At 37.8% G+C, this 12,540-nt stretch overlaps 1 protein-coding gene across 1 annotated transcript; it reads left to right on the top strand.

Annotated features, from left to right (window-relative positions):
- Positions 1 to 4,504: 4,504 nt before the first annotated feature.
- Positions 4,505 to 9,134, top strand: LOC139742049 (programmed cell death protein 6-like). The gene is made up of 5 exons (XM_071652608.1): positions 4,505 to 4,525; positions 6,339 to 6,400; positions 7,146 to 7,349; positions 8,299 to 8,408; positions 8,994 to 9,134. The coding sequence occupies exons 3-5, from the start codon at positions 7,184 to 7,186 to the stop codon at positions 9,093 to 9,095; spliced, it is 378 nt and encodes a 125-aa protein (XP_071508709.1). The 5' UTR covers positions 4,505 to 4,525; positions 6,339 to 6,400; positions 7,146 to 7,183; the 3' UTR covers positions 9,096 to 9,134.
- The last annotated feature ends 3,406 nt before the right edge of the window (positions 9,135 to 12,540 follow it).

Below are 12,540 nucleotides of genomic sequence, written 5' to 3'. Positions count from 1 at the left end.
ATAATAATTATATGCAATGAATCAAATTGATTTGACCACTCTATATAGATGTTGATCATTAACATCATGTACACCAAGATACTTACAATTTGAACACACGAGTGTCCTTGATTTTAATACATGGTGTCTCAATTGAAATGAGTTACTTATTACTTGACCCAATTAAAAGAAATTCATATTTTGTAACATTTCAGCGGGTTTATTTCTGTTTAACCATCTATATGTATTCTTACTATTCTTCATTTAAAACAATCTTCAATCCATGCACATCGCCACACGAGTAGTGCAGGCAGGTATCATCTGCGTGTATTGGAACCTTGCAATTCATTACAGATAAAGGTAAATCGTTTTGTAAAGAACAAAAAGTAAAGGGTCCAGATTTTGACCCGGCCTGTAGTATTCCATGTGTGCATGGTTGTTTGTGAACTGTTAAATTGTTGAGGACAGTGCATTGTGTGCGATCAATAAGATAGCTTCGGAAGTCGGAACCATTCAACAGCATCACCTACCATTAATATATACCATATTTAAACGCAGTTTCTTGAGGATACATTGTACCATGGTCTACCATGATATCAAATGCCTTAAACTTTAAATCCAAGGTTACCATCCCAACCAAGTTACCTTTTTCCATCAAGCCAGTCTTGGTGGTAATTAAAACAATTTTCAATGGTGAAATTATTGTTTGGCCTAAAGCCTGCATGATTAGTGCTCACTCGATAAGCAAGACATTTATGTAAATATAGTATCCGTAGAGTTGGACAACATATTGACTGATATATAATTATGTCAGCGGTTTTAAGATATTATTCAGCAATTGACTTCAAAAAGAGTTATGGGGGAATATTTTCCAAGCATAACGCACTTGCTCTATCAACAGAGAGGTTATTCAAACCACTCAACATCTTGCTTGCTCATCTATCTTTTTCAACTTAAAATCATTTCCGTTATCAACAATTCCATAAATCCCATAAATTTCAAATTCAATTTTTGCATCGATGATAATCAGCTTCCCAAGAGCGCCTCATGTAGGCCAAATCAAGTATTCTCACTCGAGGACTGGCATCTAACGTCTCCGTCGCGTCTTCACATCGTCACCGTTGGGTCGTCATGGGTCAGCAAGATTGCGGAGATGTCTGCGAGACCAGCTGGAGACTGAAACAAAAAATCTACGAAAAAAAATCAAACATGTTGAGTCTACAGCGAATGCCCGGTGTGACCCGGCATTTGCTGTATAAAAATCCTATGTCGACATTATAAGGAGACGTCGAGGAGACGTAGCGGAGACTTCGCGGGGACGTCGCGGAGACATCGCAGAGACATCGCAGAGACAATATCATCACTGTAACCAGCGAGACTCGAGTAGCCACTTTGGTCACTTGTCAATGACCAATATTGTAGTATTGGTAACATCTTGTCATTGTTATCATCAAAATTATATGTTCATAGATTATGAATCACGTGACAGACAGACAATGTAACACAGCCATGACATTGATAATTATCATTTACAGATCATTATCATTTATCTCATTAACATATCTCTGCGTTACCTTTGTACACGAAAATTTAAAGAACATGCATAACACGCAGAAAGGTTGCACGGCTTGTCGATATAATAGCGTCAAGTTGATCTGAGCCCGCCCCTTGGAATTGGATTCAAGCTGTGAGCATGCGCACAGCGCAGTCAACACAATAACCTTTTTTTTTCGCAATGATCTCATGTTGCATAATATATACATTTTATGTATAATTAAATCATATAACCATCTTAGGCAACTATAAGCTGCGATACTTTGGCAAAAGGAAGCAAGTGACATACCATCCAAATTTGAGTTATTGATGTTTTCATAATTCACAAAATGAGCTCTTCTTCCAGGACAAATTTCATGCAGAAACACTAAGTATCCTACTAAGAGATATATTAGATAAGACATATAGTCCATTGACGTCAGTGTAAATGACAGACACATTTTTGCTCTTTTACGAGAAATGCCACTTTTGTCACTTGCTTCATTTTGCCAAAGTAGGGCAGTAAGGATCTCAGTCTGTAAAAAAAAGATAGATTTCATCCATTCAGTGAGACCATGGAGCTACTAACAGCGTTAGTATAATAGCTCCATGGTGAGACATTGTTCCTTCACGATAACACACCAACTTTATTTGTCATTGTTGTCTTTAAAGTAATTGTTCATGTGCTCTGTCATGCATGACAGCCTAGCCACGTTTTATCCTCCGCGCGAAATTTGTTGATGGTTACTCTATTTCAAGGGTGCTGAATCTAAATCTTGATGATGCAACTCTTACACATCCTTTGGGATTTTGAGATATTCAAAATGGTGGCCAAAAGGATTGCCAAAATTTGTAGCCAAAATCTAAAATCCATCGGTGTGCATTTCCATAATTATGATGAAAAGCCGAAAAAGAAAAAATACATGGTTTTACTCTACTTCCAGGGTGCTGGATTCAAATATGAATCAACTTTTGCATCCTGATGTGAAGAATCTTGAGAACATAAAAAAAAAAAAATGCCCGCCCAAATCTGAAATTTAATACATTTTTTTTTTCTTCATTAGCGGTAAAAAAAAAGTATGCTCTATAGCTAGTATAGTGCAAGTGATTCGAGAGATGGAACCAATTCAAAGGTGAAAAGCAACAAATTTGTGTAATCCACCTTATACTGAAATGTGTATGAAAATTCTAAGGCTTATACATTTCAGTCGAACGAATTCGTCGATAAAATCAGTCAAAATGATAAATATTTCCAAATGGCCGCGACCATGGAAATCTGTGCGAAGATATCACAACAAAGTGTATAGGTTTCTTTAAGAAATAATGTTTTCACGTGTATTGACAAGGTTGATATCATAATTACATCCTTTCTATAAGAGCTGAGAATCTGACACTTATGGAAACAAAAATATGACTGATAGTTTTTATTATACAGAATAGAAAAAGATGACTTTTGTGGGGCGCTGTGGCATAGTGGATAAGACTCACGACTCCCGAAAGGAGGACCGCGAGATCGAATCCCGCTCAGTGCTTAATAAACGTCCTTGGACAAGATGTTTTTACCCACAATGTCCCTCTCGACCCAGGTGTATAAATGGGTACCTGGCAACGCTAGGGTAATAATGATAGCAGGGCCCTCTGGTAGAGCAGTGGCAACACTGAAGAGGCTACCCTGGGTAAATAAGACCTTATTATTATTATTATTTGAAATGACCGCCAATAAGTACAGAACACCATCCTCGGTCAATCTTCACTTGAAACCTATAATATTCTTTTCCACATACTTTTACTCAGCATCGCCTACGGATATACCATCACTGGGTAATCCTAGTTTGCAGGCACAAACCCTTGTTGGTCGTATTAGGAGTCTGCATATGCCAAGACTAATACATGCACCACTGCACTGCAGCCTTTTTGGGAGAAGCTACAACACAGGGCCTATGGGACAGTGCTGAAGTGGTGGCATATAGTAGTCTTGGCGCAGACTCCTTTACGACCAACAAGGGTTTGTGCCTGCAAACTAGGGTAATCCCAGGAAAATCAATTTGCCATTCACGAATCATATATATATACGACCAACGAGTTCGACTTAAGGATCCATGAGTCATACAGCCAAGAGTCATTATTGCAGCCAATGAGTTCTTTTATTCCTTAGTATAGTAGGGCCCATCATTGACTCTGGTAAACGACATGCCCCATACTCTATGGAATAGCTTCCTGATGATGTATCAAACAAGTCAAAGCTTTTGTGACATGTGGCCTCCTTCAAAAAGCAAAAGCAAACAAACAAACAAAAACATTTAATTGAAGAACATCATAGGCCTATCATAATTATTTGCAACTATTTCAGAATGCTGGCCCGTTTGACTTTCCGTTATATAGCCTACTATTTGAGAAATAATTACGTCACTCATGGTTATTGGTTATGATGACATTTCCAAGTAGGAGCCTACAGTATTATAGGATGGGCCGAATTAAAACAAAAAACAAAAAAATAAAACAAAAACAAAGCTAAACAAAATATTAAGACGGACCAGCCTCAGAAATAAAAGGACTAGATTAGTACAAGGTGTAATACGTTTCCTCTCAAATCATTTCCCTAAAATATGATAGCCTACGAAAAGGTGCAAATGTGAAAGTTGTTGAAAAAAATAACATCGCTTTGAAAAGGAAAAAAGATACCTTTGGGAATGAATGGGTTTCATGGCATAATGACGAGCTAGACGGACGACGCGTCGTCACCGGCACCGTGCGTCAACGCCCGGCGCCGCTCGCAGCGCCGCCAGCGAGCGCAGCATGCAAGCTCGCCGGCAGGTAGGATCACAGAACTCTTCAGTGAAAAGAATCAGCAGTGGCGCGCGCATGCATTACTACTCACGGCCAGCCCACCCAAATGCAAACCACACGAACAAGCTGCACTTCAATTTGCGTGACGTCTCTACGAAACGGAAAGTGACGTGACAGGAAAGTTATGGCTGCTCCGGACCAGAATTTCTTTGGGGTATTTTTCAAGGTAAGGAATATTGTTCTAGCTTAATTCTCTGTGACTGTGGTTTGTGACCATCAAACTGAGTGTGTTACAGTCAGCCAATTAGCGGAGCCGGAGTTGGGCGTGATAAGCGTGAAACAGTGAACTTGTAACTAGTCGCAGTCCCATGTGTTGAGTTCGCTGTGGTGCGAGCATTGTCGCCAGTGTGGTGGTTTACTCACTGATTTGATAGTGATAACAACATAGCAATGAACAAGTCGTCTTGAGTCTTGACGAAGTAAGCAGCTACAACACAGCTGGACTGGGATAGGTTGTTGTGGTGTATGTGTGATATCAAAATAAACAATTAAGGCCTAGAACTAATCAAATTGAGTAATGGTATGTGGTTGGTGGTGACTAGTGGTAGGTTAGTGGTACCGGTACGCTGGTGACTGTAAGTTTAGGCCTAGATCTATAACAAGGTCAAGTATGTGCACGATGCGTGATGCTCTTTATTTTGAATCATCAGATCATGCACAATGCAGTGGGAATCAAATCCTGTCACTATAACCCCGGCGCGGGGCCAGGCGGGGCGCTGTTAACCGACTCGGTATAGTTGGGCCCACTACTTATCGACCACTTTTTGATTAGAAGTCTAAATACCTTGTGTTGTATCTTCAGTTTCACCTTTTCTTTCATTCCACTCGAGGCAGAAAATACCGCAGATTCATATCCCAGTGACCAGGCTCAGATTGTAGACTCGTACCGTACGTGTGGAGTTCTCGGCAACAAACACAAGTGACATTTTCACTATACACCGTTGCACCAGCACCAGCACCAGCTCATCATTTTAATCGACCTCCCGTTTTCCCATTGAAAAGCATACAAATCCAGTGAATGGGCAAATAGATCGATGTTTCAACAGTATTAAAATTACGTGTATGACTAATGAGGATTTTCTTCAATTTTCTTTTCCCCCCTGTTTCCTCAGGTTATTTACCTGTATCCCCCTAATTTTTCTTGATTTGTGTTCTTGTTCAAATGTTCCAGCGTATTGCACCCCGTCCGGCTCATATTTTTTATTTTGCACACGAAAAAGCCATTGGGCGAGGGCGGTCAATCTAAAAATAGGTGGTCGATGAGTAGTAGACTCACTGTATACGTGTTTGTTGGAGTCGCTGGTGTGGGTACTGTCACTAATGTCAGTGGTCAGCACTCCACCGAGTCATGGGAAAGTGTGATTTATTCATCATTGCATTGGATAGCATCATACAACAACAGCATCTTTTTTTTTTTTCACAAATAATTTACGTGGCTGTATATTATAAACCCTGCACTTCTGTACTGTACTGTCATGTAAATATCTCGAACAGTTGAAGTCCACAGGCGCTATGCCTAAATCCCTCCAAAATCACAGGAAATGCTTTTCCAGTCATGTATGTATTAGATGTATGTAAATTTTAACCAGTTGGTTATTATTTTGTAAAAGCACAGATGTCGATGACAACTTACATGTATATGTTGCTCAAACAACTAACTCTTACTATGTGATCATAATGCACATTGTCTGTGCAATCTTAACCTGAAGTTTGCCATCTAAAATGATATGTGACATATATGAATTTATCATTTATGTGTCAAGGAATTCGCAGCTAAAAACAATGTACAAATATACAAATGATTTATGGCAAGATGAAATGAGAAATTTGCTTGAGAAATGCAGTTCATAGAGCAAACAATATGAGATGGCTAACTTTAATCAGAAAATACCCCTGTAGTAGTGTGTGCCATGATTGGATTAATAGAAGAAAACAGAAACACTCAGTGATACCAGTTTGTCTATATTCTGTCTGTTCAGGGTTGATAAAGACAAAAGTGGCCACATTTCATCAACTGAGCTGCAGCAAGCCCTGTCAAATGGTAAGTAACAGATGCACTGTCATACAACTGATCAGTGTCAGAACCTCCTATTTGTAATTATGATGTGGTTTGGACAGCGCACAGTGTGCATTCCTACTAGAACCATTGAGTTGCAGCTGTATTGGTGGTTTTGGAATTTCCAGTTACTTCTACATGAAATAATTTCAGAAAGCATTAGTCACCAGAAGTTTGAATAGGTAATACCTTCCAAACAGTATTGCAAAGAATAACAGAATTCATCTCTTACAATTTGTATGTATTGCTTGAACCCAAATTCATCTCTTGTCTACAGTTTCAACTTATCAACTGCAAGAAACAACAAAAAGAAAGGGATTCCTCTTTATTCTTAAAGTCAACGATAGGATTATCATATTATCACGCGGGAACACTGACCCCATTCAATCCAGAGACAGTATGACTCATGATCACCTTAATTTTGATGTGGTTTGGACAACACACAGTGTGCATACCTACTAGAACCATTTGAGTTGCAGCTGTAATGGTGGTTTTGGAATTTCCAGTTACTTCTACATGAAATCATTTCAGGAAGCATTAGTCACCAGAAGTTTGAATAGGTGATACTTTCCAAACAGTATTGCAAAAAATCCAGAATTCATCTCTTATGTGTTGCTTGAACCCAAATTCATCTCTTGTCTACAGTTTCAACTTATCAACTACAAGAAACAAAAAAGGGATTCCTCTTTATTCTCAAAGTTAATGATAGGATTATCATATTATCACGCAGGAACATGGACCCCATTCAATCCAGAGACAGTACGACTCATGATCACCATGTTTGACCGCGACAACTCTGGCACCATCACCTTCCAGGAGTTTGGAGCGCTGTGGAAATATGTGACAGACTGGCAGTCCACCTTCAGGAGCTACGACAGGGATAACTCAGGATCGATTGACAAAAATGAACTAAAACTAGCACTCACAACATTTGGTATGACTCCGCCTAGAGGCCTGCACTCATTCTGTTATTTCCATCAGAAAGGGGCACATTCATATGTGGCATATGGTATACCAAAAGCATATTGATCCAGCTCATAGTTACCTTCTGAAAAATTTTGTATGAACTGTCATGAGAAATGCCACCAATGAAGGGGTGTTCACTTACTACTTGCCTATACAAATGTAGGAGAAGAAGCTTTTATGAAGGAAACATGTGCTCATATGAAGTTTTGTGATTGGTTTCTAATCACAAATGTGGTGAACATTTCCATGTGCCATTTGCCAAGATCCTCCATTTGGAGAAGCACATTCTTGTGGTTTATGAAAGGCTGTACATTTTGATAGACCCCATGGATATAAGGCAGAATGCAGTGAACTTCAAAGAAGCTTTGTTACTGTTTTATATGATGCACTGTTTGTTTGTTTGTTTGGTGTTATTTGAGATATAAGCCATACTGCATGACATATTGTTCAGTACTGTGTATGTATACATGTGTACTTTTATTTAAAAGAAAAACAATTATGGAATTTTAATTTTCTTTACATCATTCTACAGTGATGTCACAAACTGTTGTAGTCTCCTCATCCAGTGATAGTGACACTGAAACTTTAAAAAATTCATAACTTTTGAATGGATCGTCCAATTTTTCTCAAAGTTTTACAGATGAAATCTGCTTTCATTGCTGCTGTGATTCAATCTGCACATTTATTTGGGTAAGCCTGTCTTTCAATTTTTTGATTGTTTGGATATTATAATTTTGGTGAACTGTTGTATACCGCAGCAATGGATCGAACCATTTGGAAACTTGTTTGCAGTCACAGAACAATAAAAGTATGCATCTAGTGTCGAGAACTCTCCAAAACATTTTTGACAACTACGACTGATGCTTGAATCGAACATGTCAGTGATGGCACACCTTTTGATTCTGTCGTCTATGTAGGCTACAGGCTGTCCGACAGGCTTTATGATGTCCTGCTGCGCAAGTTTGACCGCGGCGGGAAAGGTGCCATTGCCTTTGATGACTTCATCCAATGCTGTTGCGTCATCCAGGTTAGTTGTGTTCAAACGTAAGAGAATTTTTAATGTGGGTAGCATCGTTGCCTAAATGATGTGTTGGCCTTGCATCAATGGATATAGCGGCATTCTGCCATAGCAGAAGTAATTTCTCTCCTTTTGAAACTCCCCAAGTCATGAAATTTCATTCTGTGCAGAGTGTAGATTTCACAAAGAACTGTGTTGTGCCCAGAAGAGAATAGTAGTTTAGAAATGCAGTGAAATGGGAGTTGCAAAATGATTGTTCGATATAGGGGAATGGGGCAAGTATTAAAAAAAAAAAAAAAACAAGTCCTGAAACTTTATAGCATTGTCAAAAGCAGATTTGTCATGGTATTATGTGAAGTTTCAAGTCAAAGCCTTTCAGTGTCTTGGGGATGTACTCACAACATACCTTGAGTTACACTGAGCAAAATTTAGTTACATATGTTTTTTTTTTTTTCGTTAGGGGGTAAAATCTAGAGAAAAATATCTAGTGATACTACATGTATAATCTCAGTTGTAGGATTGAACTGAACCAAAGTATCCATGAGATCTGTCCCCATGCTATATGTCAATTTTTGTCTGATTTTCCTCTCCCAGGGTTTAACCAATTCATTTCAACGCTACGACACAAACAGAAACGGCTGGATCACCATCAACTACGAGCAATTTCTCACTCTCGTGTTCACCATGACAAAGTAGATTCCAAAGACTTTATAATGTAGATTAGCAGTACTTTTTTCTTTTCTTTTCTTTTGCATTCTTTATGATGTAGCCGTCTTTCTCAGCCCTTTTATACCGTATGCAAATTTGATTTCAGTGCTGGAATAGGCACAATACAGGATAGCATCGTTTGTTAGTTTATGTCTCTAATCATGATCATAGTTCATAATTAAGTGTGTATGACTGGTCTTGTCAATGTTTTTTTGTTTTGTTTTGTTTTTGTTTTTGTTTTTGTTTTTGCATTTTAAAAGCAAGAAATCATGCATGCAAGCACACTCAATTTCCATCATGCATGATCATGTATGACACTTTATTGCCTGTGGCCTCCTAAAGTATAGCATTTATATGGATGCATCAATACTGTATATATAATTCTGGTGTATGTGTATACTCTAGACTTGATATGCCTGGGACACATCTATTTCTGTCTGTCAAAATATGCTTATATACCTCTGTAAATATATATATTGTATTATATGCTGAAAGTATTGTTGTAGTTATCATGCTCTTAGTTATTGGTCACATAATAGCAACAGAGAACAAAGTCATTGTGAGTACATGTATCGGCTGGCGCCAGCCAGGACCCAGTTTCTTATGAATTTGAATATGACCTAGTCACCATTCATTTTAATAGGACTCTGTCATCATATTGCAGCATGTTTGATGGAACTACAGAGTTTTGCACGGCTGGCCCACTCTGATGAGTATAATTCTAATTAGCAGTCATTGTGTCCTGTATTTGCCATAAAATTATAATGATCGTGTTTAGGATGTTGAGTAACTAAATGTTATAGGGCAGTTTGTTATATCTTAAAATTCACTTATTTTTATTCCTAATAAAAACGGTATTAACTGCATCCATTCTTTCAAGAATACTAGTGCATTGTCGTTCAGGGGCGGATCCAGGAATTCTGTAAAGAGGGGGTGCCTTTACAAAATTAAAGGGGGCGCACGCACCCCTCCCCATTTTTATGCCTCTGCCACGAAGTGGTGCGGGAGGCATTATGTTTTCGGGTGGTCCGTCCGTCCTTCCGTCCGTCTGTAATGAATTTTGTGGCAAGTGTAACTAAAAAACCTTTTGAGGTATCCTAATGAAACTTGGCATGTATGTGTATGAGGGGGTGAAGTTGTGCCTATCAACTTTTGGGTGCACATGCTCAAGGTTAAAGGTCAAAAGGTCAAGGTCAGATACGTAAAATTTCACTATTTCCTCCATATCTATGCATTGTCTAAAGACATTTTCTTGAAACTTAGTGTACACATGTATCACCCAATTAAAATTCTCTGGTGAAAGTTTGGGGTCATGAGGTCAAAGGTCAGAGGTCAAAAGGTCAAGTAAAAATATTAAAATTGCACTTTTTTCTCTTTACCTTAGAAATTGTTCAAGATATCTTCATGGAACATAGTATATATACATGTACTGACTGGCAGTGATTATCTAGAGAATTTAGGGTTCATAGGGTCAAAGGTCAAGGGCAACGCTTCAAAATTTTACTATTTCACTCATATTTATGCAATGCCAGCAGGATTATCATACACTTGGTGTATGCATGTATAACCCAATAGAGATTCTCTGTTAATTTTTTTTTCTTTTTTTTCTTCTTGCCTCAAAGGTCAAAAGGTCAAAGATCAAGTGAAAGTGCTGAACTACCGGTAACTGTTTCCTCCATATCTACGAAATGGTTCAAGTTATCTTGAAACTTACTACATATTTATGCATGTTTTGCCTGACAGTGATTATCTTGATATGAATTTTAGGGTCAAAGGCCAGATGAAAATGGGAACAATTTACTATTCAATACAGAAATTGCACTTTTTCTCCATACCTTGAAAATTCCTCAGTGCATAAACTTATGAATGGATCAATGTCAAGTTAAAGTTCTTAAATCTTCAAATACATGCTCTCCTATTCATCCAATTAAATCTAGGTCAAGGAAGGTGAACATTCAACACATTTGTGACAAACTTGTCATTTTAATATTTTGCCAATTTTGTGAACATGTAATCACACATTGTCTACACATGCTATAGACCTATTAGGAGAAACCATGCATTATGGCGGAGGCATACCAGTCGCCATAGCGACATTTCTAGTTTTTCTTTCTTTTTCTTTTGTTTTTACAAAAAAATAAAGGGGGAGGGTGCACACACCCGGTGCAGTCCTCCCGGGATCCACCACTGTAGTTACGTATTCAGGATGACACATATAGTCACAAGAGGTGATGAAATGACATCTCAGATTAACTCTTATACATGTTACTAATCTACAGAACTATTGTAGATCAAAGCCAGTCTGTTTGTGGTTAGCAATTGCAATGTCCAAAAAATTGGCAAATTTAAAATCATTTGTTTATTACACATATGAAAGTGTTGACAGCTTTTCTTGTTTACCAATGATAAAGTACCATGGTTGCGACTACAAACTTATATATTTCTGCTAAATAATACCAATTTTTATATCCTGTATGGTAATTGTGACAAAACATTTCTATATATCAATTTCAATTTCTATTTTGTAATTTTATATGACTACTGTAAACTTAAGGCTTTTTTTTCGCCAGTGACTACTAGCCATTATGCCTATATGAGGTAAACTTTTCACTCAAACTTTCCAATGATTCTTCATGACTGTCAAGTTTTGAGTGTTTCATGCTCAGAAAGTTTGTTATGTCTTTCTTTTTCATCTTCACTTTCATCAAACAATCACGTCACCATCTGATTTGTTAACTAGGAATCATGACGAGTAGAGAATGCAGTGTGACAATGTTGTTCACAGAATATTGACGGTGATTGCATGGTGATTTATGTTTTTCATGTTGATAACCCTGACCCAAAGACCTCAATTGTCTTTTAGGCAGTAAACCGTATTCACTCGCACCTGCATCAGAAGTCAGAAGACTATAAATGAAACATAGACCAACTGAATCTCTGTAAATGTCATCTCGTTCCAAATGATTTTTGCCTATGAGCTGCAGAGTGTTAGATATATTCATCACTACCTAGTGAATATGCAATGGGTTTTTTAGTCCGTATGTTGAGAAACTGATTGTTTTTTTTTTCCAGTGATGTTTGTATGAAGCAGAGTAGTAAAGGTTTTGAAGACAATTTTGCATCATTTGCATTTAAAAAAATATAAGGAATTGTAAGTTCCAAGAAGGCTGGTGTGGAAATTATTTCTTTCAAAAGTGCACTTAATTACGGTTTATAAAATTTGTGCAATTTACATTTCAGATTTATCAATGTTGTGATGCCAAAATTACTGCAACATCGTAGAACAAGTGAAGTGTATTCATCACGTAATAGGCAAACCTGAGCTTCATCTCATACACATGTATTATAAAAACAACCAACCACATTTTCCTTATGCCAAGATTGTATGAATAATCATGTATAAATGATTAATCTGTGAAGTTTTTTGCAGCAA

Source organism: Diadema antillarum, unplaced genomic scaffold, assembly GCF_040938485.1.
Source record: "Diadema antillarum isolate AM-2024a unplaced genomic scaffold, OU_Dant_1.0 seq00000975_RagTag, whole genome shotgun sequence".
In the NCBI taxonomy this organism is placed as follows: domain Eukaryota; kingdom Metazoa; phylum Echinodermata; class Echinoidea; order Diadematoida; family Diadematidae; genus Diadema; species Diadema antillarum.
The sequence above is the reverse complement of the archived record's forward strand: the minus strand, read 5'-3'. Positions and strand labels throughout refer to the sequence as shown.

Bases quoted from the DNA above. Each gene is read 5' to 3' on its own strand.
- LOC139742049 (XM_071652608.1), top strand. From the start codon at position 7,184: ATGATCACCATGTTTGACCGCGACAACTCTGGCACCATCACCTTCCAG. The intron at 7,350-8,298 runs GTATGACTCCGC...TCGTCTATGTAG, and splicing joins ACTAGCACTCACAACATTTG to GCTACAGGCTGTCCGACAGG. The intron at 8,409-8,993 runs GTTAGTTGTGTT...TTCCTCTCCCAG, and splicing joins AATGCTGTTGCGTCATCCAG to GGTTTAACCAATTCATTTCA.